The sequence below is a fragment of the Fukomys damarensis genome, unplaced genomic scaffold (genome assembly GCF_012274545.1).
Source record: "Fukomys damarensis isolate Sample0158 unplaced genomic scaffold, DMR_v1.0_HiC HiC_scaffold_19, whole genome shotgun sequence".
Taxonomy (NCBI): domain Eukaryota; kingdom Metazoa; phylum Chordata; class Mammalia; order Rodentia; family Bathyergidae; genus Fukomys; species Fukomys damarensis.
Genome location: NW_022900931.1, coordinates 13,906,918 through 13,924,172, shown reverse-complemented (window position 1 = coordinate 13,924,172; position 17,255 = coordinate 13,906,918). Strand labels below are relative to the sequence as shown.

Genomic DNA, 17,255 nt, shown 5'->3' with positions numbered 1-17,255 from the left:
CATAGGAACACTAATTCCTTTATTTATTTGGGTGAAGATTGAAGCTTTTCTTCATTTACTTGTTAGGGTTATTTTTTTCCCCCTGTGCTTAACACCTGTATGAAACTTCCTGACTTAGGTAAGGCTGAGCTAATGAGGTGTGTCAACACAATTGGAAGCCCTTTCTAAATGAAAATTGCCCTGTGCTGAGAGTGCAATCCCTTCAGGTTGAAGAGAGCATTTATCAAGCAGCAGGGGTGGGAGCTAGCGCTTTCTCTTTGAGAAGGGGCCTGTCAGGTTACCACAGCTGGGGGAAAGAGAGGCTGACCTAGAGCTATGGACTAACGTGGTAATTCTCCTCCAAATTAGTCATGTTTCTCCAGGTTACTTTCGGAGATAGGGAGTAAAGGCAGATATAATCCCTTTCCTAATTGTAAACCAGCACCAGCCTAATTATATTTCCATTTACCCTAGATACTCTAAAATCACAGGCTTTCTGTTTGCTAATTCCTCTTATTCATGGTTTTATGACTCCAGAGGAGGCTTTGGGGAGTAGGAATTGAAAAACAGAGCAGTGAGTTAGTTCCACATAGACATTAACTATGAAAAAGAAACGACATGGAGAGAAGAAAGCGGGTGGAAAGAAAAAAAGCCTCATGCTTAGTTCAGGCCGATTTCAGCCAGGACTAGGGGAGCATCTCAGGCACAAGGGTCAAAGCCGTAGTTGAAAACATACACAGCAGGGCTATAGCCATCAAGACTACATTCCCTACCTAAACAGCCCCACTGCAACAAACCACTCCCTTTGTCCTAGGGGATGTGTAAGAGCCATGTCATTTTTAGGTTCTAGTAGGTGCTTTTATGCCAATTTACCGACATTGCCTAGGGAGAGGTCACACACAGAATGCTGGGTAATGCTCCGTATCATGGGGGCGTCAGGAGCAGATGAGTGAGACAAAGGGTGAAGACTGCAACAGCAGACAAATTCACTCACATCTTTTCACTGCATGTGAGTTCCATGTTCCTTTCACCCATCATTATGCTACATGTGTGCGGTTCTAGTCTGTATTCAAGGGAAGTAATTTGGAAGATAATATGACGGTATGATGGGAGAACACAGGGTGTGAGCATACGTGTGTGTGTGTGTGTGTGTGTGTGTGTGTATCAGAGAGAGAGAGAGTTCAAACAATGTATTTCTCGATTTAAAAGTGCCTACTCCTAAAGTAGGCTTAAAATGCTTTATTCCTCTATGGTTTTCACTGTAACTGAATAATGAAAATTCAACTTATTACCAAAAGCTCACACAACCCTTGTCCCTTAAGTTTTCCCAAGGGCATAATTGAAGGGTAGGGAAGGAGTTCCGGTACTAGTATCCTGGTGTCACCATCATGAAAGGCCTGGTGTTCTCGATCTCTAGCTGGGAAAGCATCCTTCCTGCACTCGCTCACCTGGCCACTCAGCTCCTGCTTACGAGGCAGAGGAGGAGCAAGGATTAAGAATGAACACACACCAGGTGAACAAGTACTCTGGCCAAGCAAGTTCAAGCCCTTCCTGGTAGCTTGGACACTTCGGGTGGAGTTGTCAGCCCACTGCAATGTGTGCCTGGGATTTGTCAAGGAATCTAATGGTCAGCTCTTCCAGATGAGGCCCACATCTTCAAAATCCAATACATTCTTACTTTATATCCTTGTAAGCAAGCTGAGAACAGATATGAGGCTTACTCTTTCTTTTTTTTAAACATATTTGTGGCACTAAAGATGAATCTAGCTACACCTTATCACTGAGCTACTTTCACCGCTGTTTGTTTGTTTGAGACAGGATAACAGATCTTTGTTTTTGTCTCTTGTTATTGTTGCTGTTGTTATTCTACACAGTGTAGTCCAGGCTGGCCTTGAATTTGCTATGTAGCCCATGTTGGCCTCAAACTCAAGATCCTCCTGCCTCAGCCTTGTGAGTGCTGAGTCATCTTGCCCAGTAACTTCACTCATTTTTGTACCACGCTTATAAACTGGAAGCTTCTTACACAGATTAGCTATTCAAGCAGCATCATTTGAATTGGTAATTGAGAGCAAATTAAATAATTTTCCGTGAAAATTATTGCTTTAAAGCAGACATGTTGTTTGTATTTTATTTTTCATTTCTACTGCTCCCTTATCTAGGTCAGGAAACACTGAAGAATTGAAAATAAATTTGAAGGTTGTTTGGTAAACATGGAATCAGACAACTGGAAATTGCCTGGCCTCGAGAGATGATATTTTCATCAAGCTATGAAGCCTGGTGACTCTTTCCTCTCCACTAAAGGGTTAACCCTGTATTTGTTTCCTCATTCAGTTGCCCTCTTGCTTTTGAAAGCTACGCTTCCCCTTGGTTTTTATTTTTATACATTAAAAAGTTACCATTTTTATTTATCCTGACGCTTCTCATTTTTATTTCATCTTCATCATTTTTTCCTTCCAATCCCTAGAAGATTCTCTCAATGAACTTACAGAATTTGATATGAAGCTCAGGGCATTTCTTTCCTCTCCTCCCCTGTTGACATTCTCAGGGTCTCCACTGTCTTACACAACTTGATACAAAAAAATCGCAGACTCAGGCAGTGGATTCAGTGCTATGTGGATCCAGGCAGTTTTCAGATGTGGTCCTTGCTCTCGTCCTCCAGTGCAAAGACCGCACACATGCGTCTGCCAGGGCCCTCCTTCTACAATGGCACTGTCAAGTGCACAGGTCTGAAGTGAGACTGCCCAGACTCAAACTTGCCCGGACATCCAACAGCCATGCAATCTTGATCCACCTCCTCAACTCCTTTGTGGCTGTTTCCTCATCTGTAAAGCAAGACTGTGGGTAAATTCTGCCTCATTAGGTTATAGAGAGAGTTGAATGCATGAACAAGGTTCAATTTCTTGGAATAATCTCTGGCAAACAGAAAAACAAATCCCAATAATTTGGCTATTATTATACAACACTGTCAATTGTTAAAACCTTTATATTGTTTTTTTTTCCAGTTTTCCATAACAACACAGATGTGTTGTGTATTATCATTTTGTGGACGGTCTTTGTCACTGCATTCTCTGTTAATCATGGATATGTCAATATATAATTACATTTATGCTCATCAATTTATTCAGTAATTCAATAGACAAATGTTTATCAATACCTACTCTGTGCCAAGGAACATTCCTGTTTTCATCATTGAGGCACCCTCCAGACTCAGTCACACACACACACACACACAAACACACACACACACACACACCTACCTCTCTTTACACTCAAATTTTCTTCCCTCAGAAAGAACGTTACTTTCAATCCCTCCAAACTCACTAATGATCTACAGAGTTTTGAAGAATCGCATCTGGATCTTAAGTACTATTATAGTTTATTCACACCAGAAAAACTATTCAGTATTTACACATGTGTGACTTATTTATTTCACTTAGGAGTATGTGTTTGTAAAGGGGGAGGGGAGAGGGGTGAAGGGAGGGCAGGGACAAGAGGAAAAAGTGAGAACCAAGACCTGTCATGTAAAGGTACAAGATCCCAATAATGAATGTAACTGTACCGTATACCTAAAATGTACCAATAAACTCAATGAGAAAAAAAAAAAAGAATCACATCTGTTTCAACAAAAGAACCACTAATTGTGAAAATAAGGCATAAATAGAGAGTAGAAAAGACATTCCTCAGCCAAAGCAGCCTTACTTCCTAGCGCCTCTGATAACACATCATAGCCAGGCCTGTGGATAAATGTGGCCTTGCCCAGGAAAGGATAAATGATGGATGATTTGGAAGAAATAAACGACAGGAGTGTTAAAATGTTTTAGGGCAAGGGACATTCAAATAAATGCTATTGGATGATTTATTTTCCAAAAGGTGCTGTATTCACTACTGAAACACACCTACATGCCTGCTAGAAATGCGGCTGTAAAAAATCTGTGTATAAAAAATGTACACTGCATCGAGCTGACCTTAACCTTTCATTTACTAAAGCCACCTCCTTAGCTTGGAGCACACATTTTGAACTTCCTCCTAGAATTCAACATCTAGATGTCCCACAACTACCTCAGGCAGAACATGAACAAAATTCAGCTTGTTACCTCCTCTGCCGATATTTAATATTTAAGATCTCAGTTAATGCACCATTTCAGCAGTTGCCAATGCTATCAACCTCAAAGTTTTCATTACTGTTCTTTTACCTTTGTTCACCTCTCCAGTCACTTTCAGTAGCAAACACAGCATAATTTTCTTCCTACTCATTTCAGGCTCTACCTTCCCCTCTTTGTTATCCATAGTAACACTTAGCTTTCTGATGCAGACATACACATGGTAAGGAGAGAGGAAAGCTTTACTTTGGCTCATGGTTTCACAGGCTTCAGTCCATAGTCACCTGGCTCCAAGACAGAAACATCATGGTGGAAGAAAGATGTTCAACTCATGGCATCCAGGAAGCAGAGGAACAGAGAAAGAGCCAGAGAGGAAAGGGCCAGGGAGCAGATATAGACCCATGGTCACATCTGAGATATATCCAGAACTGTGTTTATTACTCAATCTGATAGTCAAAATTAACCCTCACACTACCTGAATTCTGACTTCTGACTTCTATACTTCAAGGCTTTATTAACATGACTCAAGCACAATATCATAGCCCAGATATTCTTTTAAAAGGGTAAAGAACATGTGCTAACACTTTATTGAGGGGAAGAATAAAAGGAGAGAAAAAAAGTGAGGCAGAGAAAGGAAGGAAAGCAAACATAAGAAGATGTGTTATAGAACTAGCCATAGGATTGCAAGGAACACCAGGCAATGACTCGGTTCCAAAAAGCTTAGTGAAAGCACTTCTAGGAAAAATCCATGGGAGAGGTAGAACAAACAAATCTGCAGATCTTGTCTTCTGACTCTCATTGGTATAATAAAACCCTTGGAACTTCATTTTTCCCACACTTCCATCTTTATTACTATGTGCGCAGGTAGCCATTGGAGAATTTGAAAGATCTATGTATCCCCTCAAGACCTATAAACTGAACTTACCGTTCTCTATGCATTGCAGTAAGTGTGAGGAAGAGGATCCTGAAGCCCAATATAGAAACAACTGGAGGTAATATGTTCATATGGTGTGAACCATTGCTGGAAATGATCTGGATAAAAAGCAAAGCAATTGGGAAAATATCAGGTGGGAAGAAAAAGGGCCAAGGTGATATAGGAGACGCATAAAGTGAGTCGGACAGAATTTTCAGTCCTACTTGGCTCTGCTCGCATCCTACAACTATGCATGGTTGTTATTTGTGAGCAAGATGCTCTCAGTTCTTCTCAGAGTGGAGGCACAAATCCAGTCTTCCAAGATTGTACCATTGTAATGTTCCAAAATATATAAAGACTATTAGTGGCCCCAAAATGTTCTCAACTGCTTCAGCTGATCCTGGAGTCCTACAGACATTTATCACCTCTTTCTTTAACCATTCTAGGTTTTCCTCGTGCTTATCCAGAAATGCAGCCAATCTGGACTTCTGGCCCAAATCATCATTCTGGAAGGATCTGAGCTGTTACTTTCCTTGCCCTTTTTAAGATGATGGTTACCCTTGTCATTGACATTTATCATAGCACACAAAAGTACCAAGAGAAAATCCAGTGAATCCTCTCAGTGATAGACATGCTCCTTCCTGCCCCTGTGTAGAGTAGAAGCCCTAATCACTGAGAATAGTCAGAGTCAATGACCCAGGCCCCTCGAGAAACTCCTTTTCTACCTGCTGATCTGCTGACATGAATATCCCAAAGGAGTCAAGCAGAATTTACAGCTTTCAGCTCCAACCTGGAAGTGCCTATATTTTAGGTAAGAGGTAACTTAGAGAACAGTTAGAGAGAACTGGCCAATCTTGCTTCTTTCCTTTCATTCTTTATCTTGCATTATTCTTCCTATTGGGCATATAGCTCCATGCACACTAACTTCCTAGAAGCTGCCCTTGTGCAGGTGTCTTATCTAAGCCCTCAAACTGCAAGCCTACATAGCATCAAGCTATCTACATCCGAGTTATGAGAAACATATGGGAAGTCCATGGTTATGAGCCCAGTGTCAAACCTCCTGTACTAAACAATGGCTCTTTTGGCCCAAGGCAATGTTGTGTGGAATACCATCTCAATGGATAAGGCTCTCTATAAATTCTGGAATGTAATACTAATATGGACACTGAAGACAGGAAAAACAAACCCACTATAGTTTGTTTTTGTTTTTGTTTTCTCTATTGGAGCTATGACAAATATCTACAACTTGTTGACTTAAAAAACATAAATTGTCTTACAGTTCTGTCTATCAGAAATCCAACACAGATTTTACCGAGCCAGTGGCAAGGGGAAAAAAATCTCTTTCTTGATCCTTTCGGCTTTTAAGCTGCTTACATTCTCTTGCTGGCCCCCTTCCTCCATCTCCAACACTATCAATCTTGAGTTCTAGCCACATCAGTAACTCTTGGTTTCTCTCTTCAGTTTTCCTCTTCCACTTTTGAGGACGCTAGTAATTAACATTAGGCCCAACTTAAAAATGCAAAAATATTATATTTTAAGGTCAGTTGATTAGCACCTTTAATTCTATTTAAAAGTTTAATTCCAGTAGGATGTGGTGGTGCACTACTGTAATCCCAGCATGTGTGGCTGAAGCAGGAGGATCCACCTATATCCAGAATAATGCATTTGCTTAAATCACATGAAATTGTTATTTATGGAGGATAAAAATGATCAAATATTGACAAATTAATAGGCTTAATTCCAATTTTGGTTCTAACAAGAAAGAATTTCTGTACCTTCCAGGTGGAAGGTGCTCAGTGTTGTTGACTTGCTATCATGTGGCTGGTTGTTATCTCCAAAAAAATGCTGCTAATCCAGAATAAAATATTTGTCAATGCTGCAGACAAATTGTGGATTCCACGGTGTGAGGTGAGCAGCTACATTAGCCTCAGTAAGAACAATGCCTTACTGGCTTTTCTCTTTTTATTTCATGAAAAAAATAAAACATTTTCACAACCTAGTAATAAGAGAATAATAATAATTATTACACTTTGTATCATTAGCTTCGAAGTAGTTACTCAGTATAATTCATAAACCAAAAAGGTTCTTACAAAAAAAAAAAAGATAATGAAACAGATAATGACACAAACCTTCTTTTCAATGAACAAGATAAACTATTTGTATAAATGAAACAAATAAACAAATATATTGAAATATTTTTAAAACAAGGGAATATGTAATTAAGGCAGCATCATGACAGTCACCTCCAGCATTATGAAAACAGGTGATCCATGTGTCCAAATGTGAGAGTGGCTTGTGCTGTAGCGCACATCTATTAACAAAAGCCATTCTTGATTTTTTTTTTCTACCGAGGATTGAACTGAGGCCCTTGCGCTTGCAAGGCAGGCCACTGAACTGCTGAGCTAAATCCCTGGCCCCCAAACAAAAGCCATTCTTGCACTGTACTCATTTATAAGCTGAGAGTTTTTCAAATCACCCTGAGAGATAACTAACATATTCTGTCTTCCAAAGCCAAAAAGGACCACCAGGTACTGGGCCTCTTATTGATAGAGGGGCAAAGTGTAATTTTCTTAATGATATGAGCAAAAATTCTTTATTAAGGTCTTCTGACCATTTTCTAGATCACTGGGCTCCTAAAAATTTCACTGGTGTAACATGACCCTAACTTTTCTTGGGTCTATCTTTTCTACCCTTTGTCACACATATATAAAAATATCTAGACTTCTTACTGGCTAGGTCCAGTTGGTATAAAGTCACACACATAGATATGATGAGTGTGGCAGTGTGAAGAGTGGCAAGATTGTCCAGGTCCCTATATTATTACAGGAACCAGGAGAACTGTAGAACCCTCTGCCAAACATTGAAGAGTACATGTCAGCGATGATTTACAAAAAAACAAAACAAAACAAAACAATAGCCAAATTTAGAGTTGTGTACTGAGTAACAGAGGCTAGACTGACTTCTTGCAGAGCAGTCCACATGTAACACAGCCACTGTGACTGGGACTCCAGATTTACAGTGTTTCTGGTGTGTCATCAGCCATGACCCATCAGGAGCCAGGCAGGTCAAGTGAGCAGGGACAAAATGGAAGCCATCGTCTCCACACCCTACGAGTGTTGGATACAGGTACTGACTTTGGCGATCCCTTTTTGGATACATCATTGCTACCGATCCATGGTGGTGTCCCAGTAGTTGAAGGGATTCCATGTGACCCCTCCTCTCAGAATGGGCTTTTCTCCACAGGTCAGAGAAGCAGTTATGGGTTCCACCACCAGCTAAGAAGGTCTATCCCGAATACACCTTATGGGAGGGAGGAAATGATCACACATTGGATACATGACCCACAGACTCCACAAGTGAGTGAATCTTTGTCTGCGTCCTGTAGTCTTCCTTCTACTGAAGTGACTAGAGCCACTTCTTACAGAATGTTTGACATGTTTCATATGCCTCTAGTAAACAGGCAAGTGTATTTTGTGGAAGGTTCTAAGGAATGCTAACTGGATATGACTGAGATTATGCTGTGGATTCCTCTTCATGGGGATTCTGGCTCCCTTTTAATCAGTGAGATCTAGATCTAGGGGCTGAATTAGATTTGTAAACTGAATAAGAGGCCTCAAGGTTCCATTACAGAAACTACTATTTGTCAGCTCTATTTTTATTTCTATACACAAAACCTTCATCAGGTACCCCTAAATCTCACTCTTAGGAATACCATCACCTATTGCCACAGACTCCTTCAGGGAAAGGAACCCAGATTGTCACAATTGCTTTGCTATCTTTACTTCTAGTTCTGTGATTAAACCCATCCTATCTCTAATAGCTAAGTACTGACAATTGGCCTCTGAAATTATAGGATGTCACTATCCCCACAAATAATAATAAGCCTAGTTACGTAGCTTAGCCTATATTAACCAGGGCCTGCAGAAGACAACCACTAGTAAGCTTTTCAGAGATTTCTATCTTCCTCAACAGAAGAGTCCTTACTGCCTTAGTGAAAGAGTCCTCCTCCCTTTTACTTCCTGTGGCCAGGGACCATAGTCAAGTCATGGGTCTTACCTAACAAAACCACTTCAACATTACCACCTCCACAAGGATCGCCTTCCTCAATTAGATTGTGTTCTAAGATTAGGGCTTCAACATAAAAATTTGAAGGGGACACAGTTCATTTAGGAACAGAATTGCAATGACTTTGGATACATCTCATTTATTTTCAATACCTCATTCTTCTAAGAAAAACAATAATAACACTGACATAAAATCAACATTAATTGAAGATCAATATCACTAGTTGAGGGTAGAATCTAGGATTAAAAGATTGCCCAACAAAGTAGAATAGAGCCAGAGAGGAAGAGCTGACATATAGAAAGAATATGTGGTAAGTCCTCAGAGCTTTTCTTTAGACAGTTAAGGAAAAGAATAAAAGCTAGAGCAAGGAAGAATGAAAATGACAACCTATTTCATGATCCTTCTTGGCCTCGGTTTCCTCATCTGAAAAGTGCTTACCTCCTGCAGGTATGAGGAAAGTACCTTGAGTCATAAACCTGTAGCAGGAAATAAGTTAGCAATTGCAGTTTGAACTATTGATTGTAAGTATTGCTGACTTTATTACTTTTTCTTTCTGTATATCTCTTTCATTACACAAGTACCAAATTCAAATGTCCTATCTATATCCACAGATAGTCTGCTCCACTCCAAAATAATTTTATTTTTAAAAGATATAGTATTTCTAAGCCAGGTGTGGTGGCGCAGGCCTGTAATCCCAACACTTGGGAGGCTGAGGCAGGAGGATTGCTGTGAGTTCGAGACCAGCCTGGGCTACATAGTGAGTTCCAGGTCAGTCTCAACTACATAGTGAGACCCTGTCTCAAAAAAAACCAAAAAAAACAAACAAACAAAAAAAGAGATATAGTATTTCTTTGTAAACATTTTATTATTTTACTATTTTTATTATGCAAGATACAGAAACATTTAGGATCAAACTATTCTCAGAGGGTATTGAAAAAGCTTGGCATTCAATAATTGAAATTGTTGGAAAAATTGGATATGAGAACTCTCAATAAAGTCATTTGGATTTTTGAATGTTTAAATGAGGTAGTCTCATTACACAATAAATAAGGAGGCCACAATGGTTTTGCATAGTCATTAATAGCTATGATTATAACTTAATGGAAACTTCCATTTAAATATTACTAAGACCTTCAAATACACACACACACACACACACACACACACACACACAAAGAGAGTATAGGCGAGAGATTTTCCAGCCAGTTTTCCAATGGATCATAACTCAACACCTATTCTGCACTTGTGCTTTGGATTTCAAATCTATCACTATCAACTCCATCAAGCCCTCACTTTTCTTAATTATAACTACTATATATAGTACTGCTTTATGTTAGTTGCTATGAGAAATAGAAGTGAAAGGAAAGACCAAAATGATTCCATAAGAATCTCTTATAATCAAAGATGTTGAAAACATGGACGTGCATGTGTAATCACTATGTACAACCAATTAGAACATAGAAATACATTATGGTATATATTCAAGTGAGGAAGAAATAACATACCATGGGCCAGGTTTAAGGAGGACCAACAGGAGCATAATCAAAGAGTAGCAATAGAAAAGCACTTTCAGTGATGAGCAGCACTTTTTGAAAAAGGACACAGAGAAAAAAGAAGTCAAGACGGATTCTATTTGGATATATATGTGATGTTGTAGGGAAAGACAAAGTTATGTGTTTGAAATATATAAAAATGCTATTTCCATAGTTCAAAGCTATATGTTGAAACCAAACCACATAAGATCCCCAGTATCAAAATAAGTCTCTTTAACAATTGAAAGATCTTTGAAAGAAGAGGATAGCTGTGCTGTATTCTAAAGAAAATTCACTTGTTAATTATGAATTCAGTGTGGAAATAGGAAGGGAAGCTGGAAAGTCTTGTAACAACTAATCCCCAAACCTTCACTAGGTTTCAAGCCATTCAACACCCATCCCCTCTTCCCCACATCTACTTCCCAAGCCATGTACGTTCGTATTTATTTAATACTTTCACCAGTTTTTTTGACTCCACCTGCCACCCACAGGGTTCTTCCCACTCTGTCAGCCTGGACAAAGCCCACTTCATCAGACAGACCCAGTCAGTCCAGCTAAACTCGCAGGAATATCTACCGCGAGGCCAATCCACGTCATCCTAATGTTTGTTTGCATCTTATCTCTCCTCCTCCCTGCGCCTCCTCCTCTCCCTTTGGCAAAGCTCTTCTGAGGAGGACAGACATAATGCTTTTAATCTGTGTACTAGAGCCTGGGGACACCTGGTATACATCAGGTATTCAATAAATATTAGTTCAGAGAGTATCATTCCTATCAAAGCAACTCAGAAATAAATTATATATATAACAACATGTAATAGTAACCTTTTCCCTGACTCCTACTCAGCCTCCAATATCATATCAGGAGTGAGCCTATGGTCTGGGTTCTAGGAAATAGCCTCAATTTAAAACTGCTTAAAATGATCTCTAATTATTTAATCCCTATCATATTTGTTTTATAGAGCCTCATTTAACAAATCTTTTCAACTTTCCATAAGGCTTGTCAGGCATAATCTTGGGCAAATATAGGTGCTCAATAAATATTTTTATTGCTTTATTAGGTAAACGTTTCAGAAATTTAAATTACCAGTGAAACCCAGAGAAAACCTGAATAAAACCTCTAGCTTCACTTGTTTTATAACTTGCTTTTAGCATCAACTTCAGAGATCACCCAGCGAAGCAGTATACTCTGTTAGCTATGCTATAGATAACCCCTCTGAGGTATGGGTCCTGATGATAACAGCTACCTAAGTTGTCTTTCAGGAGCTTAGAAGTAGTTCAAACCTGTCTGAAACCACCACGCCTTCACTTGGACCTGGGCAAGCATCCGGTGGGTGAGCTTTTGATGTCAGAGGGTAAAATTGCATCTTCAAAGCACAGTACTGTCACCACTTCCTGAGATTACACATGCATAGACCACTTATTACTTTAACTTCTCTTACTTCCACCCGTATTTCCTACACCTTAGAGCACCTTGCTTCTTTATCCCATAAGTACCCTAAACCCTGTCCTCATAGAGTAGACTTGGGGTTGCTTCCCACGTCCACATAACTGACCACCACATGAATTAAACTCCCCTTTGCAAAACTCCTCATTTCAGTGGTTGGCATATTGGGTAAAACAAGCCTGGTTCAGTAACAACAGTCACCCAGAAGTATTTTACATTTATTGAACATAATCCTGGATGCCTTCTATTATGGCTTGTGTTTAGAAGTCCCCCAAAGCCTCATGCTTTTCAGGGGTGGCTGAATCTACAGTATGTGATTGACTCATAGTGGGGCTGGGCCTGAGGGCACTAGGATTAAGGGCATGAGTGCTATCCAGCCGGGGTAGTCTGAAGAGGATAAAAGGGGCAGAAAATCACTGGTCGTTAAGGCCTCTTGTTAATGTTACTGTCATAAATTGCTGTCTACTGCCATGAACTGTTGCCCCCCTCTGCCATACGTTACCCTGCCTTGGAACCAGCTGATTATAGACTGAAACCTCTACAAACTGTAAGCCAAATAAACCTTTCCCCCTTTAATTGGGTGTTGAGTATTTTATCTCAGCAATGGGAGAAAAGTAACTAACACACCTTCTGTATGTGACACTGAACAAGATGCTAAGGGAAAGGATGAGGAGTGTGCCCGAAGCTGAAAGAACTTCCTGTTACATTTGGTCATTTACATATCCAAATAAAACTTGAAAATTGACCTGAGGAGGTGATCAAAGTGTCTCTTCAGGCTCATAATTTTCCAAGGCTCATTATGCAATTTTACATTAGGGTTTCCAAGCTCTTTTGGTCAAAAGGTAATAGACTAAAAACAAACTAAGAATATAAGCAATATTTAGATCACTGTAGGAAGAACAGGCCCCCCTCAGCTAATTGACTGAACCAGAAAGCATAATTAGTGCTACAATCACTTAGTACTGGAAAGCACTCAGTGTGTATCAGAATAATCTAATGTTAACTAACAGGGTGTGCATTAAACCTAGATCATGCTCACTCTCAAGGAAATCATTTTTAATGGAAAGAATTCACTTTTAATGTTCTGTAATGGGCCATTTATTAGTATACAAGAGGGTCAGAAGAACTAATTAGAGACTATTTGAGCAAGTGTAAGTAATATAGTTTTCCCAGGTTGCCAATTGGGATTCCAAATCCCACAGCAGAATATTTAGATACAGATATAGTCAGACTCTACGTGCCTATGGGATTATTTGAGAGCCCCAAAGCTCAATTTAAATACCAGGTTGTGAAAATTTGCTTCCGTAAAGCAAGTTTAAGTCACATTTTTCCTTTTGATTTTTATGAGATCTGAGCAGCTAAAGGCCTGTTTTTGTCTTTAAAAAATTAGCTCCATGTCATTCCCCCCCCCATTTTATATATTTTGGTATCGACACTGAAAAGCAAACTCTTTCCTCTTTTTTTTTTACACCATCCAGCGTTCAGGACAGTAACTGCAGTATGTAGATTGCTTAATTTCTGCTTTCTTCCTGTTTGCAACACGCTTTACCAAAATCTCTTCAACGTGAGACCAACCTAACACTTTCTCTTTGTCAGAAGTTTTCAGGAGAGCTGTCTGAAGATAGGGAGTCATTTTGGAATTTGATAGCAAAACCCCTGAGAATCGGAGAAAACCAGCTCAAAATGCAAAGCACAACTGCCTTAGGCAAGTAAGGTAAACCCAACTCTGAAGGAGGGGCTCGAAATATTATTTACATAATGAACTCACTCATTCCCACTCCAGGTGTTTGTCTCAGGGTCCTCTACTGTCTCCCACAGGATGCTCCAGAGCATAGCAGAGCCTTCCTGAGCCCACCTGGAGGCCTGGAGCTGTACCCTCTTTGAGTCTGCACCCTCTTCCGGTCTGCTTCTTCTAATGGAGGTCAGGCACATGCTGCTCCCCACCGCTATCTTTTATGACTTTCACTTCCATTTTTCCCATCTAAAGTCATTTTCCTCCTCAGTGTGGGAATATATCCTTTAAGCAACAGTAAAATCTCCCTGTCTGTCCCCACCCACCCAGGGCCTGGCACAAGCACATCAGGGCCTACCTCTGACTTACCTCCCCAGCCCTCTTGTTTCTTTTTAACATTTCTTTTCCCATTGCCTCTTTATTTTCTCTGCTTCACTTTGAACTAAAATTACACCCATATAAAAACAGAAAAGTAGAAGAGTCAGATTTATGATAAATTTACATAGCAAAATTGTTAAATTTTCAAAACCAATAAACAACTAGAACCAAAACCCTCCCCCAAATTAATCTATAAGAAAAATGGGATCTAAAATGCCATGGAAACAACATGACAATGTGACTTTGAAGTTAAAACAGGAATAGTAAAGAAAAAGAACATCTAGGATAATCTTCAAGTAGAAGAAAAGGAAGTAGGAGGTTTTTCCTGCCATGGATCTTCTATTGAGGCTACACCAGGAAGATGTGACACATGTACTGGGTTACACAAACAGAATAGTGAACAACAGTAGAGTCCAAAAATAACCCCATACAAATAACTTGGAGCACAAATTAGAGATCAATTGGAGGAATAATCATTATTCCAGTAGCAGGCTTGGGATAAGTAGTTATCTACTAAGAAATAAATAGATTTGATTCTTATATCCAAAACTCTGTTACTAGTTATAGCTCCCTGACAAATATGAATGGTAAAATTATAGATGCTATTGAATAAGATGCAGAGGACCTTTACAGCTTCAAAATGCACTGAGATTTCTTTCATAACAATATAACCTGCACACTAGGAAGGAAAAGACATATCGCTGCATTGAGATTAAATAATTAAAACTGTATTCATTATAAAACATAAGGTGTTTAAAAAAGACAGATTTCAGAATGAGAGCATTTTTCTATACATATTTCTGACAAAGGATCCATACAGAGAATCTAAGAAAAAGAAGCCACCCTCACAGAAAAACGAGTAAAAATGTGGTAGACTCTGAAGGAGCATATTTTTGTTGTGTGTCTTCTCTAAGCATGAATAAGCATTGATTGATTTAAGTACTTGTGTATTTCAGCTGCTTTCATGCTTTGAATTTCAGGCTTGAATATAGTCGACAGAGGTAGCATTAATTAATTAATGATACTTAATTTTGCAAACCTAGAGTAGAGCTTCATGGATATTAATGCAGATTTATGTAAAAATAACCAAATTAATACTACTCCAGCACTTCTTTTAATGGGACCAGAACCTAGATCTAGATAGAAACAAGTTAAAATATACACCTAACTTTAGAAATGATTTTCTTCAACCAGAGTTGATTTTGATTCTCTAGAGTTGTTTAAAAATATTAAAACTGTCTTGAGATATAATGTACAATAAAAATGTAAAGGCAACGAGAATTCTTTTTCTACCTTAGGAAAAAAATTATCAAAAAAAAAAAAAAAAGGTGGGATTCTTCTCATTAAGTCATAACATAGCTTGAAACACAATCCCCGTCACTGTCAGCATTTTTCCAGGTAACCACATAAGATTAAAACCCACAGGGCATTGTGTCTTTCCCTGGGTTCCTGCAGGACCCTGGGCAAGTTGGCTTCCGGCTGCCATGACCAGTCCCAGGCAGTAACCCAGCAGGCTGTGCAGGGGCAGGGCCTTCCTTCCCATGCACAGACCATATCCTACCTCCGCACCCTGCATCCTAGGGCTCCATGGCCTTTTATTACATGGGCATTGAAGAAGGCTATAAAGTAATACAAAACAAACACTAAAACTTTGGAGACACTAAAAATAAGACTGGGGAATAATGGAAACTTGAAAGATTGGATGTAGTCACATGGCAATATGCTTCTATCACTTTCTACTCATCTCTTACACCTGCCCAATTACACACACTTCTCTCATTTTGACAACTTGATTATATTACTGATTGATTAATTATACATTCGAGAAGAGAAAAGGCCTCTGGAATATCTGAAATAATGTTTTAGTGTGATACATTTTCGTAGTTTTGATACAAACAGGCAAGGTTAAATGTTCCAAAGAATATTTGAGAATATGGTTAAATACATTGAAAAAACAAGTTTAAAGGGCTTGATAAGTCAAGGGGTTTATTAAAAGGATATGACTGATCAGTAAGTGGATAATAATAGCAGTAGCAGTAGCATCTTGAACTTATATGGAACTTTCTATTTAATGCCATTCATAGTGATGTAGTAATAATTAAATGTAAAGTGTGCTCTCTATAACACACATGTTAAAGTCATCCCAGATGTTCTTCTGTATTTGCCAACATGTCCTTATCAATTTATGTAGAACAGTCTTCTTAACAAAAAGGAAAAGAAATCTAAATTTTATTGAGAGTCCATCCTGTGCCAAGACATGCTATATTCATTACATCATTTAATCCCCTCAATAATCATATGAGTATTAGATTACTATTGCCAATTTATAAATGAGAAACCAGAGATTTGGAAATGCCAAGTAACATTTTTAATGTTTCACAATGAGAAGGTAGGAGAATCAGTATTTGGATTGTAGTTTCTCTGGCTTCCGATCCCAGCAAACTTTCTCTCCTTCATGTTAAAATCCTCATTAATGAACGTACTATGTAAATGGAAAGAGCTAGAATGAGAAAGGTTTTCCTTTTTCCCCAACATGGCTTTGGGGGTTATCTTAATGGGGAATACTGACATCAATCATGATAGCAAAGACTGACAGTAATAAAAGCCTCTGGGGAAACTTTGTAAACTACCAGTCCCTGGAGTTTCATAACAGAGCTTTGCCCCCTACCATTGAGCCATTCACAGGCAAGGCCTTTCACTAAAATGCTGCTGATTGCAAGTGACTTACAAATCCAAACAAACATTTTAAGTCTATTTAATAGATCAATACAGTAATTCGTTCCTGCGCCCTTGAAATCATTTGTTTAGACCTGAAGTCTATGTGGTTGCATTAAGGTGTACACATGCAGGGCATTACACGAATAACTTGCATTGAAAGATGTTAAACCAATTTAGATTGTGTGAAGGAGAAAGTAGTTAATTCATTTCCAAGTGACTGGGATTAAACAGGTCATTATAAAGGCAATGCTTTCAATAAGCGTCACCAAGGAAAATAAACCCTTCAGCCCAAGGGTACACGCCATCATGTACAGATGCTTTGGAACTCAAGTGAGCAGAGTCTCAAAGAAAAAAAGTAAAGAAAACCTAATATAAGTTGAGAGAGGTTTTTTTTT

The 17,255-nt window shown here is 39.0% G+C and overlaps 1 protein-coding gene and 1 long non-coding RNA gene across 2 annotated transcripts in view; one reads left to right on the top strand and one right to left on the bottom strand.

The window, feature by feature from the left end:
- Window positions 1–2,754: 2,754 nt before the first annotated feature.
- Window positions 2,755–6,983, bottom strand: LOC104856563. The gene is made up of 3 exons (XR_778669.1): window positions 6,768–6,983; window positions 5,005–5,111; window positions 2,755–2,801 (listed from the first exon to the last, which is right to left on the bottom strand). It is a non-coding gene; the product is annotated as an uncharacterized LOC104856563 (long non-coding RNA).
- Window positions 6,984–8,033: 1,050 nt separating this feature from the next.
- The window catches only part of Slc15a5 (solute carrier family 15 member 5), a 106,478-nt gene continuing 97,256 nt past the window's right edge, over window positions 8,034–17,255 (top strand). Inside the window, exon 1 of the mRNA XM_010616029.2 lies at window positions 8,034–8,235. Coding sequence (XP_010614331.2) covers window positions 8,034–8,235 — 202 coding nt within the window. The remainder of the gene's footprint in view (window positions 8,236–17,255) is intronic.